This window comes from Ostrinia furnacalis, unplaced genomic scaffold (assembly GCF_004193835.3).
Source record: "Ostrinia furnacalis isolate ACB-3 unplaced genomic scaffold, ASM419383v2 OfSCF0753, whole genome shotgun sequence".
Lineage (NCBI taxonomy): Eukaryota > Metazoa > Arthropoda > Insecta > Lepidoptera > Crambidae > Ostrinia > Ostrinia furnacalis.
This window is the reverse complement of record NW_021130992.1, coordinates 125,342-152,262: the sequence shown is the minus strand read 5'-3', so window position 1 is coordinate 152,262 and position 26,921 is coordinate 125,342. Positions and strand designations below refer to the sequence as shown.

Sequence of the window (26,921 nt, the reverse complement as noted above, 5' to 3'; positions counted from 1 at the left end):
AGAGCTAATATGGGGAGTACTGAGCGTAAACTATTGCACCGTTCTTAATTGCCGACTCTACTTCACATCCGCTTAATTTTGCACCTTAGGATGAAGATGGTAAAGTAGCATGTCCAACGACACCGTGTGTAATGTTTTAGATTTTGTTGTATTGCTTTTTTACTCTTTGGCGCTGGCGAGGCTTTGTTTAGGTGCTGAAACGGTTTGAAGTTTTGCTTGTACAAAGGCTTTTTATCTTCCAGTAGGATTTATTAATGCAGTGTTATTATTAAGCTCTCGGGCGTGCTTTTTAAGTTTTCTTCGTTCACGAATGCTCCTGTTATTTTTATCTTTTGGATTGCAAGCATAATCATGTCAGTTATTATGATTTTATTTAGTTTTCATTGTACAGTCAGCGTCAAAAAGTAGCCAAAAAGTTTGCAACATTGAATAAGGTCGTGTTGTCCACTTTTTGGCCACTTTGGGACGCTGATAGTAAAAGCTAGTTTTAAGTGCTTTTTTTTCTTTTCAGTACCGTTTAATCAAAGAAGGTCCTATTTTAAATGAACTCTTTGAATGCGAACAGTATTTATTTCTCATTCATCTTCATCTACCCCACTACATTACCCCCCCCCCCCCGTCACACCTGACGGCTGAAAAGATTTATTTAACCTTTGCACTCCGCCGCGTCACTTTCGAACCGCCGCCATTTTGGCCTGTCTGGACTGAAATAACCGCGTGTACTGGCTCCATTAGGTATTGTTTAATTATTATTTGGACCTTGGATCTGAATAAAGGTTAGGTACCTTGAAGGACAAGTAAATAAGGAGCTTATTATTTGGAGATTAATCCACTACAATTGAGTATTTATATTTAGCAACATCTAATAACACCTACGTAGTATTTTCGTAGATACGCCTAATTTAATCAATAAAGCTTATGATTGAATGATTAGAGATTTCAACTCTCTTAATTTGGAGGTCCTGAATTCAACTTTCAGATGGGAAACCTAAATTGAAAAAGGAAAAATTTCTCTTTTTTGTAACGTAGGCTGAATGGTAAAAAATGGTCCTAAAAAAACTTAACAGAAAAGTTACGTGATTGACGAAGGAAGAAATGTTCCTTCTTTTCTTTGAACAAATGAACCAACTAAGGGACCGATGACGGAAGCTGATAAAGTTTCAGGAACATTTTGTTTTGACAGCGATTTTTTTGTTTCCTGCAGAATGTTAGTAAGAATCTATTTACACGACTTTTATTTAGCTAATAGTTTTTGCTTAGTTTCTCAAAATACATTACTAGAGGTACAACCCGCAACTTTTTTTTTTTTTTTTTTTTTATCCACAACGAGGAAGCTCTTGGCCTGTATCTCACCTGATGGTAAGTGACGATCAGGCCGAAGGTGAAGGAACTTTGTTTACTTTGTTGTTTAAGCCACTTTATGGCCTTTTTTTACTGTCTAAAATCGCATTATACAGCACTGGCTGGCAAGTGACAGGTGGACTTCATTCGGAAGAACGTCAGCCTGTCCTGTCAATTCTACATCGCAGTAAATTTGCTCCGCATTGCATTGGCACTTCGATGGTACTTGTGAATTAAGCTCGCAACCTTTGCCAGCCAAGGAGGGCTCAGGAGTGCCGGCACCCTGCGACGCGAAGGTGGTCGAAGGTCCAGTGAGTCCCCTTTAGCTAGTCAGGTCATACTATCGCGTTTCCGCATGTTGTTACATTATCAATTTCTGTTTACTCCGTCTTACTCATAGATGAAAGAATAACTAATATCATCCATCTCCATCAACCCTCGCTGACTTTTATGTTCACAATAATCATGAATAGGAAGTAGGATGTGCCAGTCGCCATGATACGTAACCGACCGCCGACAGGTGGGTAATGGTTTAAATGGCTCCATTATCCGCGTGCGCGTGTGTGGGTAGATTTATCGCCGGTTTGATTCCTGCCTGACGCGGGTCGCCGAGTCAAACTTGCGAGGGGATGTTACGCGTTTTTTAATGTTGAATGAAGTGACTTAATGGGTTGAATGGAATTGAAAAGAATTAAACAACCAGGACCGACAATCTGGTGAAGGTCGCGGGAGGTACCTGGATGCAAGCGGCGCAGGACCGGTCTTTGTGGAAATCCTTGGGGGAGGCCTTTGTCCAGCAGTGGACTTCTTTCGGCTGAAACGAAACGAAACGAAACAACCAGAGATAGTTGTTAGCGATAGGGTTCGTTTCGTTTCAGCCAAATGACGTCCACTGCTGGACAAAGGCCTCCCCCAAGGATTTCCACAAAGACCGGTCCTGCGCCGCCCGCATCCAAGCACCTCCCGCGACCTACTGATCGTCGGTCCAAGATAGATAGGTCGATAGAGTTCAATGCAAGCGTTTAAGACTTCGACCCTCAACAGACATAAAACTTGACTAAGTATGAAATTCATGTCACGAGGCGGTCGCGTGATATAGGCGTGCGAATGTAACCCGTTGGAGGTGAACGACAAATAGTTAACGATAAATACGCGACTAAGTAGTCGCGTATTACACACGTCACGTGAAGTATTGGTCGCATTACGTCGCGTCATGGAGTATTAAACCGTAATCCGAATTACTGGTGCTGTAAAACGTCTAAGAGTAGGCGCACACCGTTGATTTTTTATCGGCCGATAGTTTAGTCGGGCAGTTGATCAGTATGGGCATGTATGGGAGTGCGGACACTCCGCCGATTCGATTTGGCCGATTCTTCATACAAATTAAAATCGGGCACAACTATCGGCCAACTAAAAACCAACGGTGTGCGCCTACTCTAAAGACTCCAAAAGCAATCTTTATTTATTTTCACGTTCTTATGTCGACGAATCTTATTAAAACTTTTGATCACAGCCTTAAAATATTTTTAAAACAAATCATAAGATTAAATGGTGTAAAACAAGAATTTTCAAGATAACGTTCAATCCAGAACTTAATCTCGCTTTTCGTAGTATTTCTTGCACTTACAAGACTCTCCAGACAAATTCACTTAGGTCCCCAATGTTCCCGATTCGCGAGCTTTATATGCAAGGAAAACAAAATTATTTAAAGTCCGGGAAATCTCAAGGAGCTTCGGGAGAAAAGCTGCGGGATCGAATTAAGCTGCGTCTTGTAAGTACTATTAAGTTTTACACAACGTTTTAAGTATATTGAAGTTTGTAACATAAAGTAGGTTTATTTTAAGGACTTACCCCTAAAAATATGCGAAGTTGTAGAAAATAACGGTGGACTTACCTGAAAAGAAAAAAAAATAACATCAAAAAACCAATCGCATAACATATTAAGTAGACGCTCGACAAAAAAAAAACTGAATCATTTACTAGATGGTAGGTAGTGACTAAACCTAATTCTTGACATTCATTTCATTTCACACAGAGTTAAGGACGTTCATAGATTAATAAAAGTGTCTATTTTAGTTTGTTTATTTATTATAAAGTATTTATTTTGTTACTAAACATTTTTATTAGTACATGAGCTATTTTTGGGCAAAGGATAGTTACAGGTAAAACAATTTATTATTACTTATTACTTCACATGAAAAGAAACCGCATGCAGAAAATGATTCGGCGCAGTAAAAAAAATACAATTTATTTGAGCTATTCGCTGTCGAAACAAACAAATGAGCATCGCCTTCTGTAAACAAGCAGACTCCAGGAATTTTTAGAGGACTGTTTAAATCTACAAGAGGGAAAACACAACGCAATAACAGGCAAATGTACTTTATGACGATTTTTCTTCTCATAATTCGAATCCTTCGTGTATGAAGCGGAGACTACACACTATATTATGTTACAAAGGCATTCGTTATGGAATAGGCGAGGCTTTCATAGTGTTGTAGCTCAATTTCGGTGTGTATTATCGTGGTTTCTTGAAAAGTAAAAGATGTAACAAGTATGAAACCCACTTTTTCTGACAATCAAAGGAATTTTAAGACGCATTTCTGTAACACTGCTCGTACAATTCTCCCCATTCTACTGTTGCTTTTCCTCAAATTTTTCCAACAACCCCGTTCCAGTTTTGTACCATTGACAACACATCATGCTAAACAGTGTTGTTGTAAACTAGCACCTATTTATACCTTACATAAGATGCCACATCGTTTAGCTTCTTATGTTGTCGTCAGTACAAATAGTCATTAGACAACAGAAGTAACACAAAAGCTCCTTTTACTTACATAATATTTGGCCGCAGTAATGAGGAGCAATAACTTTTGTTACATTCAGGTAATATTAATGATACTTATTCAGGGCAAGCAACTAACCAAAAAAGGAGGCAGAAAAATATCGGACTAACAGAAAATACACCGGAATAGCAATTTATTAGCGGCCATATTTCTATCTGTTGCCGACTACGAGTATTTCTGCTGCCCTGTATATTTGCTTTCAGCCTGTATTTTTGCCCATAAATCCGCAAGTGACGTCACGCCTCTCAGAGAAGCCAAAATATAATAAATACTAGACTTAACTAGAGATGTGAGTGTTCGGATACGGGCAGGTACGGATCCGTACGTACGTAGGTATCTAATCATATTAATAGTATACATAAAGAAAAGAAAAAACACAATAAGGTCCAGATATTTAAGGTTCAAACAGCCAGTAAGTAGTCCAAAATAGCACTGAGTAAAATTTCGTCAAGTAGTCGTAGTAATTGAGGCAATTTTGTGGTAAGATGATATGCAGGCGACCATATGGTTACACTCTCTAGAAATTGACTCTTTTTTCAATGCTTTGATATGTGATCTCATTTATCTCATAAAATACTTTTTCCTAACATTACCTACATACAGATTGTTAATTTCTGAAATCATTCAGGTTACAGAAGACAGATCCAAATACAGCAAAAAATGTAATCGCGGATATTTATTATTCGGATCTTCTACGATTTATATCCCTCCCTACAACATACCTTATAAATACAAGGAAAATATGAGTCGAGTTTCTGAGTTAGAGGGCGCTGAAGGAGGATACCTCCTTTGGAGTAGAAATATTATTTTTTCATTCCTCAATGTTGTACATTAATGTACAGACTTGAAATTGAGGGGAATATTTTTGTATCGGAAAATGTAACAGTAGCAGAATTTTCTATAATGAAAGGAAAAATAACGAGTAGGTAATAGACGTGAAAATATGGAGAAACGAGCCTTCAAAGCTTGTTATAACTTCTTGATGGATAAATATTTCTGTTATTTTCGACATAATTATTCGCCTTCCACATCAAAAGTTTTGCTTTATACCTTATACTAGCTTTTGCCCGCGGCTTCACCCGCGTGAAATTTAGTTTGTCACAGATCGTAATGAATTATAGCCTATATGTTATTCTGGGTTATAAACAATAATAAAGTTTCATTGAAATCCGTTCAGTAGTTTTTGCGTGAAAGAGTAACAAACATCCAGACATCCAGATATCTTAACATCCAAACTTTTCGCATTTATAATATTAAGTAGGATGAAAAATGTGCACAGTTGTCAGTCATATTCTTACGAGTATTTAAGGTGTTCCTCCAATTCACAACCCTAACCCTTAAAGCCAGGAGTGAATAAACACCAAAACAGGTTTCATCATATTATTATCTGCACTTTAGCTGATGAGATTATGATAGGTAGAGACTAGAGAGGGAGTACATATTACTTAATATTACATATTTTTTATTCATGAAGAATTTATTTAGAAGTTACCTGAAGAAATATGAAAAGAGCCAAAAGTGTATGGCCAAACAACATTGCCATTTAAGCTACGTTTTGCATATTAAACTATTACATCAATTTGTCTAACAAACATGGCTCAAGATTTTCCATAACACACGTTGTTTTTGTTTGCACGAGCAACCAAGGGTTCATGCTTTATTGTTTTAGGATCCCCCGGGATAACATCCCGGTTGTATCCAGATTCCCGATCCATCGATAAAACAAGCAAACAGAGCCCATCAAATAATATTATGTAAAACTTCAAACATCATGTATAAAAGGTACCTAAGCATTTCCCTTGGAGAACCCCTACGAAAGTAGGTGAGACTAACAAAAAATATTATGTGATCCGTCATCAAAGTCATAATGTTATAAAAATCAAGAGACATTGCTTAGAAATTCAATAACCTGAGTACTTTGAAAAGTTAAAATTCAATTACTCCACAATCAATACATTTGAAATCTCTCGGAATGAATTCGACTGCGAAGGAGAGCGCACTCTAGTTGATTACAAAAACATTACATTTATTACGAACAGAAAATTAATTTAGAAAACCAACCGATTTACCTGGCTTCAAAGGGAACTTCAAATATGGCGGCATTAAAAAACTTAAGGTAGAACGTCACCGTTTACTTGCAACTGCAGTGAGTGAGCTGCATTGTAACAAATTGAAAACAACCGCAAATTCATTTGGAACTTTAATTACAAACCGTAAGTTAAGCACAAATCATATTAAGCTAAATTAAAAAATAATACAAAACAACTTAGTAGGTACTTGAAATATTCTTCTACATTTAACTGGTCAGATAAACTAAGTATCTAGCTTCGTTGAAATATTTCCATAACATCAGGTGAGATTGTTGTGCAATACTTTTCGTGACAAATAAAAAACACGATGACAAAGGTATTTTGTAATATTGTTTGTTGCAGATAGGGAAAAGGAACCCTCAAATAAAATAATACTGCGTTTTCATTTCTTTACGTCCAAAATCACCATTAGGCAAACAATTGTCTGTGAAGGGGAGACTGGGGGAGTTCGGGAAGCGGCCAAATCCAGGGATACAACAATTGTTGGGGCTCCGCACCGTCTATTAATTATTAACGGGCCCAAATCCGCTCCTTCGGAGAAGTATTCGGTTTTTACACCGTGACCAAAAAGGGACAGCTCGGAACAAAATTTCAACAGTAAAATATAATATGTCCAAGTTTACGAAAAAAAAAATACCTATAAGGCTTGAACAGTTTTTCCATAAATTGATAAAACATTTGTATTTATCATATTAGTTGACGCTTGTCAGTTTATTTTGTTTGAAGTACTACTTATTTTACTGAGTAAAACGTTTGTGTACGGACAAGCCTTTTGAACCAAAAAGTTTGTGTACTGACCTAAAAATATCCGGCTGAATAATTTCTGTTATTTTAATGATATTGTACGCCACTCCGCCTATCTGACACAGATTGACGCGAAAACAAATACAGAAATCGAACAAGTTTATGTTTCGCAATGGAATATGCATTCGGCTACACGTACTCGTACATCTGGACAGTTAGACATTTTTATTGCGGTCATACGTCGTAAAACAAAATGTATTAACGAACTTCTGCCGGCGACGGTACTCCTGAAATATGAGCGGGATTAACCGGGGATTCTCTTTGACTGTTGTTTTTGGTTTGCGCGTAATGTTTCTTCGAGAAAAAGTGTATTTTTCGGCGGATGAAAAACGCGGTGTGAATTTTTAAACTGATTTTGTGGTACGTTTTTGCCGATCGCACTTTTGGTTTGGAACATCTGTTGATCATTATGTGAGAAATAAATCAATTCACGTGTACAAATACAAAGCATCCCTAACCAATTTTCTTTATTCATCGTGAAAAATAAACTAAACTAAGATAAGAAGCATCCCAAACGCTGCTTACTGCATCTTGAATTCTCGATACTGTTAAAACACGGAGCACGGATGCATTTAATAGCCTGAACGCTTAAGCTTAAGAAGATACAGAGAGAAATATACTAAAAAAGTGATCTAATAAAAGTTTATCTCATGAATATTAGTTAGGTACTTTATGAAAACTTTTGAGTATTTTTCTTTAAAGAACAATGGACATCAAAGGACGTTCACTGTAGAAGCTATTTCAATCCATCATAACCCTAGTAAATCTAATTCGGCAGCAGTAAAAGTAAAAATGCAATAAACCGGCGCCATAACAGCGCTGCCAGCAGCCGGCGCCTATTAAGCCGCTACAAGCTTCACGAGATTAGCGCGCGGAACAACTTATTTGCATTTTTTGCTAACGTTTAAAAAACAAACTATTTTGCTTTGTGTCCTGCACCCTGCAGCAGAATGTAAGCGACGCAAATTATGCTGTTGTTTAAAAATACGTTCGACGTCCCGAGAGCTAGTACCTTTATGTCGAAGGTAAGGGCAATTTAGCGTTTCTGTATACCAATTTCACTTGAGTTCACACGAGGTGACGTCACGGAAAAAAGCTACTGATAAATAAATTAGAAAGGTCGATTCGTTATGTATCTTTAATGAAAGCACATACTTAAATAATAGTGAGCGATAAATATTTGAACAGGTTCATCAAAATGAATGCCATGACATTAGCTTCAACCAGCCAAGCTGAATACTTACACCCGTATTCACAAACATTACTATGAGGTCTCACAGTGCGCGGGGACGCACAGGGACCCAAAAACCTATTCATAGACTACTTGACTGGCGGAGTGACACACAAACCAATCACAGAGCTCTATTCAACGCATAGCGTTGCTGCTTTACTTAAGCAAGCATCGTTTGTCAACACGAGCATTAGACTATTTATATTACACATGCGAAAAAAATAATGGTTTGATTCCGACACCAGGAACTTTGGAAAATAGCAAGATCTCTCGATGTCAGAATCAAACCCTAAATGCTCAAACACTCATTTCCTTTTACATCATTGACCTAACACAAAGCCATCCAAGAACAAAATGGACCCCAAACGATGACGAATACCCTCAATATCCCATCGGAAGCAATCGGAGACAAAGACGTTACCAGCACAAACCCCGACATTATTTCACCGTTCATTTAAATTAAAATTTTACGGAACTCATTTTTCAGGTAGAGCTGTAATGATAAAATCGAGATAAAAATGTCGATAGATTAGACAGAAGCAAGCAAGAAACGCGGCCGCAACAGCGTATTACCAGGCCTCCGTCACTCGCCTATGCCGGCCGAGATAATTACCTACAGCGCGTGACAACTTCAAGTTGCAAGTCAGTCAGGGCCGCCGCGAGCCTGTGAGCACACGCGTATTTCTATACACGCTCAGTCGATCATCGTCACAATGAAGGTTTATTGTTCGAACAGCACTGTTATCCTTTTTTAATGAAAAATCGTAATATTTAGGAATAATAATTAACTGAGTAATTTAAATAATTAAAAAAAACTACACTTTTTAAATAATTTTGAAATATTTAAGACAAAAAACTGTAGCAAAAAAATTATTTTAGCTAATATAAACATTAACTTTACTTCACCGTGTCTACTAGTGTGCGACACTACACCTTTTAAAACTGTTTGTCCAATTTCGAATTATCGCAACACTGAAGTTTATTAATAAGTACTTTAGTTAACTTTAGATGGTACGATAACACAAACACCACTAGATTAAAGTTTACCAATCGTAAATACAATAAATTATTTTACTTTGCTTATACAACCCTGACGCTTGAGCTGTGAGGTAGATCAATTCTGAACACAAAACAATTGCGCTCTTGTGAGCGGAGTAGTAAGGTGCGATTTCGAATGCATCATGTGCGTTGGATATTTTGCATTATTATTATTACCGTTAAAATGTCGGCATCTGATCCTACACAAAGGAGTGCAATTTCTGTTGCTACTATTATGTATTCTGTGGTATTACCCTTAAAAATTTCGAGGGGTTCATCCAGTGTCATCCAGATGGAAAAGCAGTCGCCCGGCAAGCGAAAGGTCGTGGATTCGATTCCCGCCTTAGGTAATTTGATTTTTTCAGTTTGTTCGATGTAATCGTACATATCGTTTATTTATAATCAAGAAATATTATAAACATGCTTGGACACTATATCGGTATCTGAGGCGAGGCTAAGTAGATATTTTAAACTAGGTTCTTTCATTGGTTACGGCAGCCTAGGCGCCATAAGAACGTGAAAGCTTCATATGGCTTGGTCTGGAAGTTATTTCGTGCAAATATTGATCAATTTATACTCAATCGATATTTTATCGAAATTAGAGACACTTAACACCCCTATCTTAAAAAGATAAGTTCGTTCGGAAGTCGGCCCGTTCTCGCTTGGTAACTGTTTTGGAAGCTATTTAAACACGATATAATGGCGGCGATGTCGGCGGCACATGAATTATTGGAGGGTGTTACTTTTGCGCTAATGTCCTTATTTATAAGTTCAGAGTTCCAGGAGGAAAAAATTGCAAATAAAAATGTTGCTGACTTCAAACAGGGAGAGGAGTCGCTAATGAACTCAATAGGGTGGAACCAACTCCAAGGGATGGGGTCGCCATTTTAATTTAAGGTGCTTTAGGAAATGCTGTTTAATTATAAGATATTACAATACATAAATAAGATATAATTAAGTATAAGAATCGTATAAAGAGACTTGTATTTCATGTCAAAACGATTATAGCTAGAAACTGTGATGTGCGATAGTGAATAAACTCGCTATAGGTAATGGATACGCATATACTACAATTTCAGGTATCCATTATCACAGTTCATTAAGAATCCATAAGCAAGTGCTTGATTGAGGACCAATAAAATTGTGCTTAATTAACGATCATGACAATCAAACTTTTTTAAAATCTTTTCAATATTTATTGCCGTAGAACAAGGCTACCTTGTACAGTTAGCGTCAAATAGTTCATGCCACATAAAGTGGCCAAAAGGTTGACAAAACAATCTTATTACAATGAACTTATTGGGTACCTACTTTGGGTGTCTCGAAGTATTTTACGTTGACTGTACCTGAGCATAGTAACTACTCCTAATGGAATCTACACACCTAGAGAATTACTTAGTAGTTTTCTCTTTTTCAAGTTGCCTCCAGTCCAGACACAATTAAACTTCGATTAACTTGGTCAACTTCTGATTGATTGTGTTTTCAACTTAGTTACTTAGATGAAAGAGTTTCGTTTGCTTTGATGTGGAATGGAGTGATGGTGGGAAAATAATTGTACATAATTTTCAGGTCTAGTAATTGTTTCTGACGTTGTTTTGTGTTCAGTGAGTGACGGACAGCTTGATCTAAAATTATATTCTACAATTTAATTTAACTGATATAACTAATTTATGAATATTTGAACTATTTTGATGCTTGCTCATGGCTTTGTACCCTCAATTTTTGTATACAAGGTAGCTAAAGGTAAATAAAACCTGCTTGCACCAGCGCCTTGGGAAATACTTTCATGTTCCACCTTCTCACTCGTCAAGAAAGTTACTTCACCTCCAGTATTATGCTTTTCGTCGTATAAGATTATTTGTGCGATATACTTATAAATATAACATGAGGCACTACTTACATCACACTTTCATACATTAAGTTTATGAACTGATGAAGATTAATTTTCTCGAGTTATACAAAAGTGTTATATTGTCAAAGACGCGCTACTCCATGTTATAACTTTTCCATGGATTTGGCAGTGAAACCATCAGCAACTTTGTCGATACTTGTAGCGTAGGTAAATTCAATTTTTGAAGCGTCAACCTCACCCAAGCATCACACACAAAGGAGAGCCGACCCCAAATAATGGGAAAAAGGGCTAAGGAAAAGATGAAGAAGAAAAGCATCAACGTCACACTTTCTAGTTTAGTTAGTGTAACTAATTTTGAGTTAACTTAATTTTCCCAAAATGAAACATGATGCCGTGTTTAGTTGTTGTTAATCATATCAGACACTTATATTCACAAAGATTAAGTAACACCAAACACCATCGGCAAAAGAGGACACATATTTGTAGGTTAATTTAAATACGCAACTTTATAAACCCTTTAAAAGGTAACATCTCTCCCTGTGGGCTCGGTCACGCTCCCCGCAAACAAATTTCAGCCGTACACATTTATATGGTCAATATATCCCGGCGCCTCCCGGGACCGACACGTGGTACAGCCGCGCTGGAGGTTTACAAAATCTGTGAAAGTTATGAATAAATTTATCAGCCTTTACGTACCACGAGGTATGCGAGTAATTCTGGCGCTTGTGACAAAATTAAAAAATGGAGGACACTGTCATTTATGAAATACCTAAACTTACTGTATTAAGTTGCTATTTTAAATAAAGAGTTATACACGTGACAAATAAAATAATACACAAGAAAATAACTTCTCAGATTGGTAATTTTTTAAACCAACTTTTATATGGTTTATGTTTCCAGTGAAAATTTTATTTATTTATACTTATGCACAAAAGAACTGTACAGTGGCGGACTTAGTCCCAGGTGGCATTCTCTGCCAGTCAGCCAGAAAATGACTTACCTATTAGTCATTTGGCTGATAGCATAAAACAAATGAAAAATAAAATTTTTAGATTAACTGTTTCACATATAATTCCAATCTCCACCATTGCCATCAGAAAAAATTCACAGGTCAAATAATACAGGCATCAATTGGACCTAAATGAGTAGACAAAACGCCGATCCGTGGCCACCGCACACAAACTCAGTTAACACGACAACCGGCGTGGACGATGGCAGCTAACCGGCTAATTATATGCGCATCCATTAAGCCCCGGCTTCCCTCATTTTGAACAGTAGGTACACACAGGTTAGGAGTTTCGAAAGTGGTGGAAAATCACTCTGACAACTTTGTTTGACGACAACCTTTTTTGCAAGCTCTAGCAAGCAAGTGAAGCTTAGGATAAGTAGTCTTAGCTTATCTAGCTTATAAGGGCACGAGAAACTTTCGCAATGTGGGCTTTTACTAGAAACATTTAAAATATTTTAGATAACAAATCATATCAATCAAGAAACAATATCGTTCGTTCGTTCGTTTCAGCCGAAAGACGTCCACTGCTGGACAAAGGCCTCCCCCAAGGATTTCCACAAAGACCGGTCCTGCGCCGCTTGCATCCAGGTACTTCCCGCGACCTTCACCAGATCGTCGGTCCACCTAGTGGGAGGCCTGCCCACGCTACGTCTTCCAGCTCGTGGTCGCCACTCAAGAACTTTTCTGCCCCAGCGGCCATCATCTCTTCGAGCTATGTGCCCCGCCCACTGCCACTTGATTTTAGCGATTCTGCGGGCTATGTCAGTCACTCTGGTTCTCCNCGCAGGCTCGACGACTTCCAGCCTCCCGAACAAGCCGGTTTCCGAAAAGGCTTTAGTACCATAGACCACATACATACGCTACGGCAGATTATACAGAAGACCGAGGAGTATAATCAGCCACTTTGTCTGGCGTTTGTGGACTATGAAAAAGCCTTCGACTCGATCGAGACCTGGGCAGTGCTACAGTCTCTCCAACGGTGCCAAATTGACTATAGATACATCGAAGCGCTGAAGGGCTTGTACGAAAACGCCACAATGTCGGTCCGCCTCCAGGATCAGAACTCGAAACCTATCCAGTTGCAGCGAGGGGTGAGACAGGGAGATGTCATATCTCCGAAACTGTTCACCACCGCCCTGGAAGATGTTTTCAAGCTTCTGGACTGGAGCGGATTCGGCATAAATATCAACGGCGAGTATATCACCCACCTTCGTTTCGCGGACGATATCGTAGTCATGGCTGAGACCGTGGAGGACCTAAACACAATGCTCGATGGCCTCAGTAGAGCCTCTCAACAAGTGGGTCTTAAAATGAACATGGACAAGACAAAAATTATGTCAAATGCCCGTGTTGTACCCACTCCTCTGAAGGTTGGAGACACTACACTCGAAGTTGTTGACAAGAAACAATATAACGTAAATAATTTGTCATTATTAATTTAATCTAAAAATAATACTAAAATTAACATTCAAAGATCAAAGAAATCCACCGTAAAATTACAACCTGAAAATAATTTTGATGTAGCATAAATACACCGTTAAATTATGTATTGTGAGCGTTAATATTATGCGCATTTATTACGCGTTCTTTTGCGGAACAGAGCGGAGCGGAGCGGCGCCGGCAGCGGAGCGGAAAATTATGAATACGGACACGGGGCTTTCTGATTTTCAGCGTGTGGTAGAAATGTTGAAAAAAGACGTTGATGGCTATCTAGCTTGGTGGACTGGACTCAAGCCAATGCGGGTTCAGCTTCGGATCCCGCCGAGAGCAAGTGTTAGAGTGCCCAGCAATGTAGTGATGAGTGTTTGTAAGTGATGGACGTATACATACAGGCTGTCCCATCAAGTTAAAGCCCAGAGGTAGAGCATCACTAGGGCTACCCATTATTATTAGGGCTGCATATTATACATATGGGGCGGAACAATTGACGTAAAGCTTCAGTGGAAAGGCTATTTAGACCGCACATAAAGCTATCCAATTTTATTGCAGAACTGCTCCTGTTACATATTATACTCGTACAGTGTAAAATGCCACACTGTCTTACTTGCTATACCTAATATTATTATTTTCAGCTCTATTACTATTTTTTCAGTGAGCTAGATCTAGATTTTTATTCGTGTTTTATCAGTATCTACTTCAATTTTGGCTTTAACATTTTACAGGAAGTCCTTCGGAATTCGGAAGGGATCTGGGGATTCCAAAGGACTTCCCAGATCCCTTGCACAAAGAGCACAAGTTACTGTATCACCAATCTCGGTCCATTCCAGCAACTTGTGCGCTCGCTGCGCCTGCTGCGAGCGGATGCAAGATATCGGGGAGTGCGCACATTGTAATTCGTATCTTTGGACATAGGGTGACAATAAGTTGAGATACGGTGGAACCAAATCGTATTATTTTGAAAATATTAAGGTCTTTAATTATTAACGACGTGATTATTTGGCAATATTGAGAATAATGAGGACATAACACGACGGTAAAAATTTTTAGAGACAGTGTTCGATCCCTAAGAATTTATAAACGCTCATGCTGTCTTTTCCATTTTAGACAAAAACCCACGAATGATGGAAGGAAAACTGCTTGATCCTCCAGTTAGTCTTCCATTACTTTAATAATGTTTTTTTATTATTCGTCTTTAAAACACTCGTCACTATTCCAGCCACAAATTAACAGCCAGTCCAGTCCCAGGTGGTCAGCGCCATGAATCACGCGCGACGTATTGAGACGGAGCAGCCTCGCGCGGCTAATCTCGCTGATAAATGGCGGAGAAAAATTACGCGACTGAAGATTGGCGGCTTGTAAATAGTCACTCAGACCGGACTGTAGTACAGCGGCTATAGGATGCGTAAAGTTGTAGTCTATCCTTAAGATACATATTAACTGGCTTCAGACTACACACTTAAATGTCAGTTTCGCATGAAAGACATGAATGCAAGTCCATACGTGCAGAAAGAAGTCTAAATAAAAATAATTAAAACTTGTGATTTTTGTGCTCACACCAAAACCCGTTCAGTGGGTTTTGCATGAAGGAGAAAACCATCATCATAACACATAATTTCGCGTCTATAATAGCACTGTTTTATGTAGACATTTCGCTGTAACGAAATTAAACAATTGAATAACACTAGTTCTTCAATCATTTATCCTATCGTTGAAATTAACAATGTCACCCTAGCAACGTCCATTGCCCATTTTCCAGTTTGAATTCTATCCTGAATTTCTGAAGTCCGACATTTCTATCGCGACACCAAACTTCAAACTTTCGAGTACGCCACTCGTGTTTGTTTTATACTTATTTGTTTTGTTGCGAAGCTGTTCGGTAAAGATGTCATTGTTCTATTTTTATTGGACTTCAAACAGTTTAGCAATACTGTCAGATAAGAATTCTACATGTCAGGGCAACAAAACAATAATTTATGAGAGTTAGGGCCGATTTTTCAATCGTTGGATAACTTTAAACTGAAGAATAACTTTGGCACATTGACAGTTTTAGTATGGGAATTATGTCAAAATGACAAGTTTATTCTATAGTTAAAAGATATCTGACGATTGAAAAATCAGCCCTTACACAACTTATATTTTATCAATATCTTGTATAAATATTTACAACTTTTGCTTGCTCTGGCAGATTTAATGTTTTCAATTCAAATATTATCACAGCAGAATGAGTTTTATTATTATGTTTAGCTGTTCTTTATAACGACTGTACGAGCCATCGTACATTATTACTTGCACATTTCCTTTTTATATAGTTAAATCATTTATTGCTAAGTAGGCGTTAAACACTTTACGTATAAGTTTGACCTAGTTTTAATTCACGCCTGTAGAATCACTCGGTAATAAATTAGTGTATGAGCAGCACTCAAACGGGTCGGTTTTATTTAGCACTCTTCGGAGTAACCCATCCCTCATCAGCAAGCATAGCATAGCAACTACTACAACGACAACATTGTCTATTTTTATATTGAGACTAATATTATATCATTAATATTATTGGCATTTTAGACATACTTATCTACAGCAAATTTGATGCACACATCTAACGCAATGCTGACCCTGACTCGGTCTTGCAGTTGCCCAGCTGTCGGAGTCAACGACCCCGCCTACTATCGATCCCATTCATGCCCGATACTACGAGCGGACGCCATGGCCGGATAGCAATAGCTTACGATTAGATGGCGACAAGGAGACCGGTCTCTATGGCGCGTCGTTACGCGATAGTGCACGAGAAATGAGGTCTGATAAAGATTGGAAAAGTGATTGTAGAGTCATTTTCTAAGTGATTGTAAGTCTGCGAAGAAACCTAAATGAAAATTGGATTCGTTACTAACCTGAAACAGTTTTATAACTTGGTTTTACTTTACTTGATGAATAAACTAACCGATTTGTATAAAATTATTACATTGTTTGCAACGTACCCATTGCATGCTCTGAACGGTCTGGTCGAAAGTGTATATGCTAAAATATTACAGAAACTACAGCAGCCAGATTATGTTATTTACTTTTTCATACTTCAGAATGTTACAAAATTTGTTATTGTAAAGTCCAAGTTTAGAAATAAATTCAACTTTAACGACCCTAAACTGCATAATTCAAAACTAAAACTGTTATACGACTAAAAATGTAGTGCATATTCTAATTTAGGCGGCACTAAAACTACGGAACAGCCAGTTTAATGGCTTACTACAGCCCCTACACAAGTAAGAGATATCCAGTATAGCCGTAGTTAGAGAAGAAGAAGTTAACATTAAATTGGAGAGCACGGCCACGAACAAGACTTTGTGCAGATCTAATTTTTTGTGTTTTGTGGTCTGTAATTCACCAAACAAACGTCATAATTCTGTCAAACTCCATAAAAATACACTGGTTATGGCTATAGTTACGGTAAAAGTAAGGTGGTGTAACTCAGCCTTAATATTTAGTAGTGAGTAAGTATATTAACGTTAATTAAGCACCGAACCCAAGACGGAACAGGCAGATATGCTAATCTTATTGCCTCAAATTACAGCGTTTTATAATTAACACGGGTATTTTGCGAAAATTTTATTAATTCCGTTCAAGAAAACGCTCATAGAATGTTATTAATTTCGGCAAATGAAACGCCAAGTATGTAGGCAGTTACATGAAAGGTTGTTAATATCCTGTAATTTAATTTTATTACATCACTAGCATGAAAATGGAGAAATCCAAACTCAAACTTACACTCAAAGAAGCATATGTAATAATTACATGTATGTCCATTTGTGGACTTTAACATTATCTGTGGGTAAAATGAACAAGCACACACCCCTGACAAATACCTACTTCAATGTATGTCTTAATTCCATTGAAATATGGAATAAATTAATTTGCGAAGTCCCTGTAACTTGAAAGGGCTGACTGATTGGTGTCCCCTCAAAACGAGTTATAACAGTTTTTAAACGAGTTCACAAATTTTTTGATGCGGTTTCTTGAAGTGGGTTTAATTTGAAAGGGTCTTTAAAGAAAGAATTTTGTGTTTAAGGGTTTTGTGTGATAATATGCAAATCAGAATTAAAGGGTTTCTTATAAGAAATACAACGTGTAGAGTGGGTATATTCCCAGTTAATAATAGCTTTACGAGTAATTTTATTGGACGCGCGGTCAACGCCGCGCGCACTTGTCTGTCCCAAATATCCGAAGACCAGTGAAACCCAACTCAATTATTTTGTTTTAATTTGAAAACTTCTATCTCGGTCTGATTGGTCCCCGAACTGGAGTTACAACTGTGCTATATTGGAGTTATAACAGTTCTATAACGACTTTGAAACTTTCGAAGCCTTTCTTAGGCTTCGTGATGGAACACAATTTGATGTACTGCGTCTCTCTTGACTGACAATTGATTAGCAACTTCGGGATGAATTTAAGAGGTTTCACAGAAGATTCCTTTGACGATTTTGTCAAAAGACCGAAATTAAATGGATATTAAGAAATTATGGCTTTGTACTTAAATTAGAAACGACTTCTCCTATCACATTCTAGATGGAAAAGAACTAAGTTTCAGGTTCACATTCTAGAGAACTATAAACAAAGTTTCAGGTAATAGTTGAAGTTATCTAAAATTACCTCCATTGCCTTACAAACTTATAGGTTCCCCAACAAGTTGCTTTTCAAATTACCCCGAACATGTCTCCACAAAGAATAAATCCGGCCGTGTAGGCAGAAGATTCGACAACTTCCTCGGAGGACAACTAAACGACGCAAGTTCGATGCTCGGTACTCTTCCTAATGCTTTCGGTCGGAACTGCTAGTGTTGCGAATTGTACGTGATGTAAATTATCGACAGTGTATGGTGTTAAACTATTAGTAATGGAAAGTTAACAATAAATAAGATAAGTTAATATCCGAATAAAATAAAATATTCACGTAAATATTCATATTTTGTGGGAGTTTGATAATTCCTATCAATCAAGCCTACCAAGTTGTAAGCAGTTAACAAAAAATATTGGCATTGAAAAACCAGAAATTATTGCAAATACCTATTGCTTTTTAATATCTTGTAGATGATGTAGGTAGAGCATTTTGATTTAGCTTTTCGCCATAATAGTTCATGCGGATATATTACATGTTCAGTTTTCACACACATCATCACCATTTATCGTCACGCTACTACCAATGTTAAACGTTCGCACACATCGTCACCATTATCGACACGCACTATCCCAGCACTACTAACGGCGCAAGTTTGACGCTCGATCTTCGCCCTAATGCGTAGGAACATGCTTCTCCAATATAAATCGACATGTTTCGCTTTCGCACTTCGCGACAGCCGCCTCGAGCAGCTCGTGGAAATATAACGGGAAAAATTGACATGGCGGATGTACAAGAAAATAAAAGAGACACGTTAAAACGCTAGATTTTTTTGTTTGCTCAGATTTTGGTGAAAAGAACAAGTTATCATCGAGACAGGAATTTGAAACATTATGGGTAGTAAGTAATTTTATTCGTCTGTCCAGAACATTTTTTCCGCGAATTTCGTTTGCCTCCTGTCACATATAAAAAATAAAACATCCAGAATAATACAACAAGAGATTTGTTTAGAACAAGGTCAGTGTTTGATGAAAAGATTTTTTACACAAAAACTAGGCTTCAGAAGAAAAAGGTTTCTAAATCTTTACTTTATCGTTTTATCTTTAACAAGGGAATTGCTAAGATCTTTGTAAGCCGCAATAATACTTCAGACTAAGTGCAAAAACGTCTATAACATTATTGAAGAAAATCTTGTACTTTTGTCTAGCTTAGGGTTAATTTCTCAGAGCTAGAGTACTACTTTAGCATTAACTTAGTCTTAGTATGTTTATGTTGCTTTTATGTCTTAATAACTGCCTCTGTAACCTCATGGTAGACCACTTGCTTCAGACCCAGAGGTCACGGGTTCGATTCCCAGTGACGGCAGATTTTTCTGTTCGGTTTGGTTGGTAGTAAGGGCTGTTTTAAGGCCGCCTGGCTAGCTACCACCATCTTACTTACGAGTAAGTCTGTCGCCATAACAACAATGTTAACAGCATTGTTGTGTCCTGACAGTTACAGGTATAAGATAGTTCCTCTGTGGTTGAGGATTTTGGTGAAGCTTGCTTCCACCTTCAGCCAGGGTTATCATTTGCTATCAGGTTACATTCATTGTGTGTGTTCATTCATTGATTGTGGATAAAAAATGCATGACATTATGGGCCGCCGGCTTAAAAACAAATTAAACTATCAATCCTAATGATTGTATCCACTATTTGCGTGGAAATTATTAATATCGCCGACTAATTGCATCGGAATGCATTGTTAATGCACCGGACGGAACAATGGCTCTGATTGCGCGAACGCAACGTTTGGCGAAGCTCTGTGCAGTAAGCGCCGTGAATTGTGGACACAATACACAATCTACACCGCATTAGGACAAATGCACAATCTATCGATATCGATAAATTAGCACGTCACATTAAAATATTTTATCTTTTTTAAAGACAGAATAATGCTAGTGTACTTATTTGGCGTTCATATTTTGTTTTGTTTCTGTTTGTTGACAACATTTTACAGTTTGTTTTAAACGTCGTGTTCAGTTTCTATTGTCACGTTACCTTTTTTAAGGCTTCTCTTGAAATCGAATGTTACAATATAAAACGAAAAGCTTAACGGCGATGAATTAAGTATTAATTTGTAATCCGATTACTCCCGGTAAGCTGCCACGTTGATCCAGTACATTTGTTTTAACCCTTTTAAAGTTGGAAAATATATTATTACGGCATTAACTACTTAAAAAGAAGGCTGAAGATAATAATTCATATCTATGTATTTGTAATCTGATATCTATTAGCAAATTTTTGAGATGGAACCTTGCTTAGAATCTCAACCATTACAACTAGAGTAAATCGGTGTTATATGTTTTTGTGAAAAAGCAAAAAAAGTGGTTGATAGCAGGAACGTATCATTGGATTTTTTTCTGCTATTGTCAAATTTTGCAGACATATCGATTAATCGATACATCTGTCGTCCCATCACTAGATTCAGTATCTTCCCTATAATTTCAATTAGTTATGAGATATTCGAGTTCAGTTTGGTACGGCGTTACTCACAGTTGGGTACAAGACCGGTTAAATTAGTAATTGTATCCATTAAACCGAGTGGAATGGAATATCTTTAGTTCGAACATCAATACGTTGCTGATGGTTTTCACAGCTGCAATCTGACGTCGTGTGAGATGTTAGGTACAAGATACAAGGATAAAATTAATATCATGAGAAAGAAAATTTGGAGGAAAAGAATGCCACTTAGCGTGAAAACCTATTCTAATGCAACTGTCAGAGATCCTATGCAAGTATTCAGAAAATTTGCACAATTGCTAGAACTTCTATTAATAAATATTATCTTTTAACAAATCTTAGATTTCAGCAACAATTTGGACATCGCCCAGTGAATTAATATAAATTATATTTAATTGAGCCATCATAACATTGCGAGATAAATATAAACCAGGTTCTATTTTCAGTCCCTTCGAGCCAATTTGTTGAAGCCCCAAAGAAATTGTACGTCAACCATCATTCAATGATTTCGAGGGAAATTGACGAGGGAAACTTCCAGAGAATAATGTTTTCATTAGCATAATTTAATATCAAAAAGCCTTCAGATTTGTGAGAGATTTATTTCAATAGTTGTATGAAAGTTACGAGATTTGTGTTACATTAATTAATTCGGTAATGAGTGATTTTAGAGTATCATTTCAAGTTGAAAGCCATGAAACGTTTCAAAATTCCATTACAAAATCAATCTGCACTAAATTATGTGACAATCGTGACAGTAAAAACGTAGGAATTATGAGTAAGTATATCTTAGTTTTAGGAACTGGCAATAAAATTGAAGAAACTACACAGGTATCGACACAATTTGCGTGTTTCAGTCACCATTTTAGGAGCCAATAAACCATTAAATCCAATTAATTATTTCTAGAACATCCAAAATGTGCCAGTTGCTTCAATTAAAGTTGATTGTCTAGCGCCTAAAAGGCATACTCATATAATAAATAGCTCACTAACAAAAGGTGCTACATTAATGTCTAGACAGCTCGTAAAATAACCTGTTATTATCAAAATTCACACAAAGCTGTTTTACATGATTTACAGCCCTAACATCAACCACACTACTTATTATCGTAATAAAACATACAATACATGATAGCGCGTATTTAAGCTAAGTATTATCCAATGATGGACGTCTTATAACAATTCTTATTCCACCTACTTAGGGTTATTTTTTCGGTATCATTTATGTGAAGGGATTTCGTGGGATTTTTTAGGGATTGCCAAGGAAGTGATCAATCATACAGCAAGTTTACATGGCTCACCCGAACGGCAACAAATCCGACGTACATCACGCTAAGGCGACGTTTTGTCAGGAATGCGCCTTTTGTTGGTTTATGCGTGTTTTCGATGGAATCACTTGTAAATTGTAAGTAGCATTAGTAAGTTATTTGGACCCTTTTGGAATAATTTATGAATTAATTACGTTACACGCGTAATAAATTCATCAACTAAAGTACGATTCGACCAAACTGGCACATTGACAGTTTCAGTATGGGAAATTATGTCAATACTGACGATTTATTCAGAGATTAATATTTACTCTTGTTTGAAAGAACTTTTAGAGTTCTTTGGGCCGTACTATGTACTGATTGCTTCAAAAATACTATGTTTAGAGTATCTATTTCATTTCACAAGATTAGACTTCTTAACTTAAGAGTAATAGAAAGTAATAATCCCAGACGAGAATGTGTTGCCGCGCTGAGCTCCTGAAGCAGCTTAGCGCCGCACGCGATTAAAATTAAGATTCTGTCGTGTTTTCTTAAGATACCTAAGTAAAATGTTTGTATAAGGTTAACAAACTTGTTTTTGTGTAGCTTAACTTTTATAGACTTTCTCAATTAACCTCTATTACGAATCATATAAAAATAATGTTACATTCGATATTTTTAGAATTTATCTGATCATCAGAATCTCTAAGGTTTCTTCAAATAAGTAACATAACGTAATTCGAGAATCAATAGATTAGATTACAGACAAAAGGGACAGGTGAAACAAAATAAAAGCTTGTAATAATAGGTACCTGATTCAGGGCTCTGCCCCATCGAGTGCAGGTCCTGCTGCGAGCGGCGCCGCTGGCGGTACTCGGCGCGGTAGTCGGGCCAGCGCCCGCACTGCGCCGGCGCATTCAGATACTCCTGCGACGAGAAGCGCGACGCGCGCGGCGGGGAGAACCCCATCTGGGCGTAGTAGTCATGCCTGAAGACCACATCTGGGTGCCCGGTAATCCCACCCGGCCCGATCTGGCTTCCAAAATGACTCCGGTGCCCGAGATACTCCGGTTTTATTGGTCCATCAGTCAGCTCGTGACCGTGGATAGAGGTGGAGCGTTGAGGACCGTAATCCCTCATCCGGCTGGAGTATTCCATCCCCATGCGGTGTGGAGAGTAATCCAGCCCGCGGGGACCCATCTCGAAATGCCCGTGCGGACGGCTGCTTCGCTGCTGCTGGTAGTAATGTGGAGAAAACGGATTCTTGCTCTCCTGATTGGCCTGTCGAGCTGGACTGTAAGTCATCTCCGGCTTATGAATCGCTTTTTCCTCCGGCTTTGGCTTCTCCACCGGCTTATCGGTGCCATTCTGGTTAGGCTCCTTTTTTGGAGTCGCCTCCTGAGACCGGGCCTTCGGGTGAGGAGCAGCATCCGACATGTCCTGAGAAGCTCTCCGGTTGAACTCCTGCACCTTCTCGGGCACGAAACCTGGCTGCGGCGCTTGCGACATCTTTCACTTTTGTATAAACGACATCAAAACTCTTAGCGAACAGTTAAATACCTTATAAATTGACTACTTAAATAGTGCGTATATCAAAAGTCTACAATAATGTGTAGCTATGCTTAGTATATGTAAAGTTATCAGGTGCAATATTTAATAGGAAAATAATCACAACCGAATACACAGACTGGAACAAAACACGTTTGATTTATCAATTACACTCGTAAACACTTTTGTAAGTTGATTGAAACTAGTAACAAACATCGAGAGGTGATTGGATAATTCATTTACTTAATACCAATATTAAATAAAAGCTTTAGTTACTTTAGTACTTATGAATTCAGGAGTGTATAGCACATAAATGTGAAAAGTATTACAGAGTTGTAGTTGACTGAAAAGAACAAAATATAAAGTAAAACTCAGTCCAATTGTTTAAAAGCTTTCAAAACTTTCACGTTAATGGAATCAAAAATAAATGTAAATGTTTTAGGTCTAACAAATCAAGATTCCATTTCAAAGTCGTTTCAAAGTTGATAACTTACGCCACTTACAGAATTACGTCTGCCACAATATAAGCCTAGTTTTCTATACAGCCCCTAATCTCGCAAGGTTGGTCTTTGATCTCTGTGTTCTGATATGGATCTTACTGGATTATCTTAAGGTTGGTTTTCGTTTACAAAAGTAGCTCTATGTTTGCGCTAAGATACAAGTTTGTTAGTGTCCCTCAGATGAGTAATTCAATTTGGTCGTACTTCGGTGGCTACGGCACACAGATTCTATAATATTAGGCCGTTGTTCGTGGCTTAGTAGTTGTGTGGCTTTAAGTTAAGCCACGCTCGTTTCAAGTATTCATAAGTTACAAGGCTTACTGAAAGGACTATTCTTGTTTCCACCACTGAATAAAACTTGTGAAGCCTGCTGAGACAATCACAAGGGGTAACTTGAATTCCAACTTTAAGACCTAAAGACGCCAACTAGTAGAGTTAGCACCAGGGGAAAAATAAAAGTCATTAGACCCGCAACAAACTAATCAGAAGACAATAGCACAAGGGAGGGGGTAACGAATTATGTGCGTTTCCAACTGAAATATTTATAATTCAGAAACATTTGAGCCATTTTAATTGTAATCAGTGACATAACTGCATATCATCAATATTTACTTTTCAGTACTGCTTTTAAAAAACTTACTGACATAAATTTTAGTTAAACATAGTTTTAAAACCGTCGCGGTTTAACCGAATCGCTGCCATTACTCCAATTTGGATACCGCACCTCCGGCCGTGGACACAGGGTAATGTTACTAATTACGCGGCCGATAATTGGCAGGAGGAGGGGCTACGTTTGTTTGTGAACTACAAAATACATTATTGCCGTGCCTTGTAGGTTTTTGGAAAGAAACAACGATATAAATGTACTACGCACTAGATTTCGCGATCCGAACATTCTCTCTGTTCAACTGAACTGTACTACGATCCGTGCACTTTAGGGCGACTTTGACATTGGGTCGCGACAAAACTATATTCGATGTAAGGGATCTAGCGCTGCATGTTTTAATTTTCTGGTTAGATGACAGAACTGATGTTTTAACGCTGCAGCAAACTTTAGTTTTAATTCTTTCCAAAATAAAGCAAGAATTTTGCTTACGATAGCTTCTCTATATCTTTTATCCGTAACTCTACGGAAAGAAAACTTTTACAAAGCATAACAGCTATAGTCAGTTTTGATTGATCCCAGTTTAGGCTGAATTTTGTGCCATGTGGGTTAGATTCGATGATAGTTTTAGAAAGTTAATCGCAAGGCACGAACCACCACATAGTACCTACAGTGCTGGCCACGGTCCAACCGGTAATGCCCATCTCGCTTCGCTGGATCGAGCAGTGCAAGCCAAACTTATGATTAAGAGAGCTTAATACTCTAGGAAAGGAAAAAACGTGCACCTTTCTACAATTCTTAGCCAAGTAACCCCGATAATGATTTCATTAGATAGATTGCTTATTTGCGTGAAAATATAATTAATAGGAAAAAAGCCTTTACAACAAAATCGGTCGTCGTGGCGCATACATGTTATCATTAATTTATGATGCTTCAGTCCCCAGTTCCACTAGACACCCTGTATAAATCGCGAATAACTGCATAAACCATCGTGACCGCGGCTGCCACTGTAGCATCACTGATATTAATACTAGATAACCGAACTCATCTCTCTTTCACACACCCTTAATCCTCAACACGAGTAAGCGAGACGGATGCCTCAAAAGGCAAGGGTGGAATGCAGGTGTAGCGGGATTTATGGGGAAAGTTAGGCGGCGGCGGACTTAGGCACGTTGTACAATGGCTTTAGTTCCCACTTGTGGGGTAATTACGTGTACGCTTCACAGTTTACAAGTTCAATGTTATGTTGGCACACGGTTAAATTAGCCGAAGATTTGTATGCCAAGCCTTGTTCTGTATTTACAAGGAAGCACGTATTGTCGCTAATCGTCTTGTGAAAGTCGTTCGACACCGCATAACATCGTATAGAAAAGTAGGAAGAAGTTCGAACTTAGGTTCACAAATCGAAAGTTCAATTCTTTAAAGTCTAGACTCCGAACGGACTAAACTTATTAAACTTTAGCTTTTTAAATAACGAAATAAGAAACTATTTAAACATGAAGCAACCAATAGAACGCGAACTCTACTCAAGATGTATTTATAAATAACCTTATAGCAAACTTGAAAAGATGTTGTTGTCTTTTGTTTAGAGGTCAAAAAGTTAATTCAATTACAACAATATTTATTATGAAAATCCCTAAGTTATTTGGTACAAAGGAGTCGTGTAATTAGAAATGTTTAATCAAGATTAACGTAAATAAGATTTCTTACATCATTTAATTATTAGATATATTAATATCTCAGACAGAAGAAAGTTTAGAACCCTATTTATAATACTTGGATAAACAATTTGCCCCCTAATAGTGACCGAGTTTCTTGCGCTGCTTCTTCTCAGCACTGGCCCATTTATTCTCCCGAAGCAGTGATAGGGTTAATACTGAGCCACGTAAAAGTGCTTTTTAAAAGCCTACTTGCAAAAATAAAATGACTCGTAATGAGTTCCAATAAAACAATAGTGTCTATTGTCTGTATTATAAACTTGATCTGATTTGGATCAGCAAAACCAGTCTTTGGCCGAAGCCGAAGGGTTAAGAAAGGGGCAAATTTATGTGTAAAGTTTGTGTGGCGGCACGCGAAGGGTTAAGAGGTGTTGAGGTGGGTCCGACGCCGGATTGTTTGCGGGGAGGTCAGGTCAGTTCGGGAAAATAAAAACACTTCAAAATGGAAGAAACGGGGCATTGGAGTGAAAAGGGTCTCTTTGAATGATTTGTTGGGACTATACATAGGATACTTTGGAATGTATAGGCCACACCAAATTAGCACTTTTGGCAG

General features: G+C 37.9%; 1 protein-coding gene across 1 annotated transcript in view; it reads right to left on the bottom strand.

Moving 5' to 3' along the window:
* Positions 1-3,151: 3,151 nt before the first annotated feature.
* The window catches only part of LOC114349944 (uncharacterized), a gene marked incomplete at its 5' end in the record, with an annotated part of 149,014 nt that continues 125,244 nt past the window's right edge, over positions 3,152-26,921 (bottom strand). Inside the window, one exon of the mRNA XM_028300543.1 lies at positions 3,152-3,235. Within this exon, the coding sequence (XP_028156344.1) occupies positions 3,195-3,235 (41 nt within the window). The remainder of the gene's footprint in view (positions 3,236-26,921) is intronic.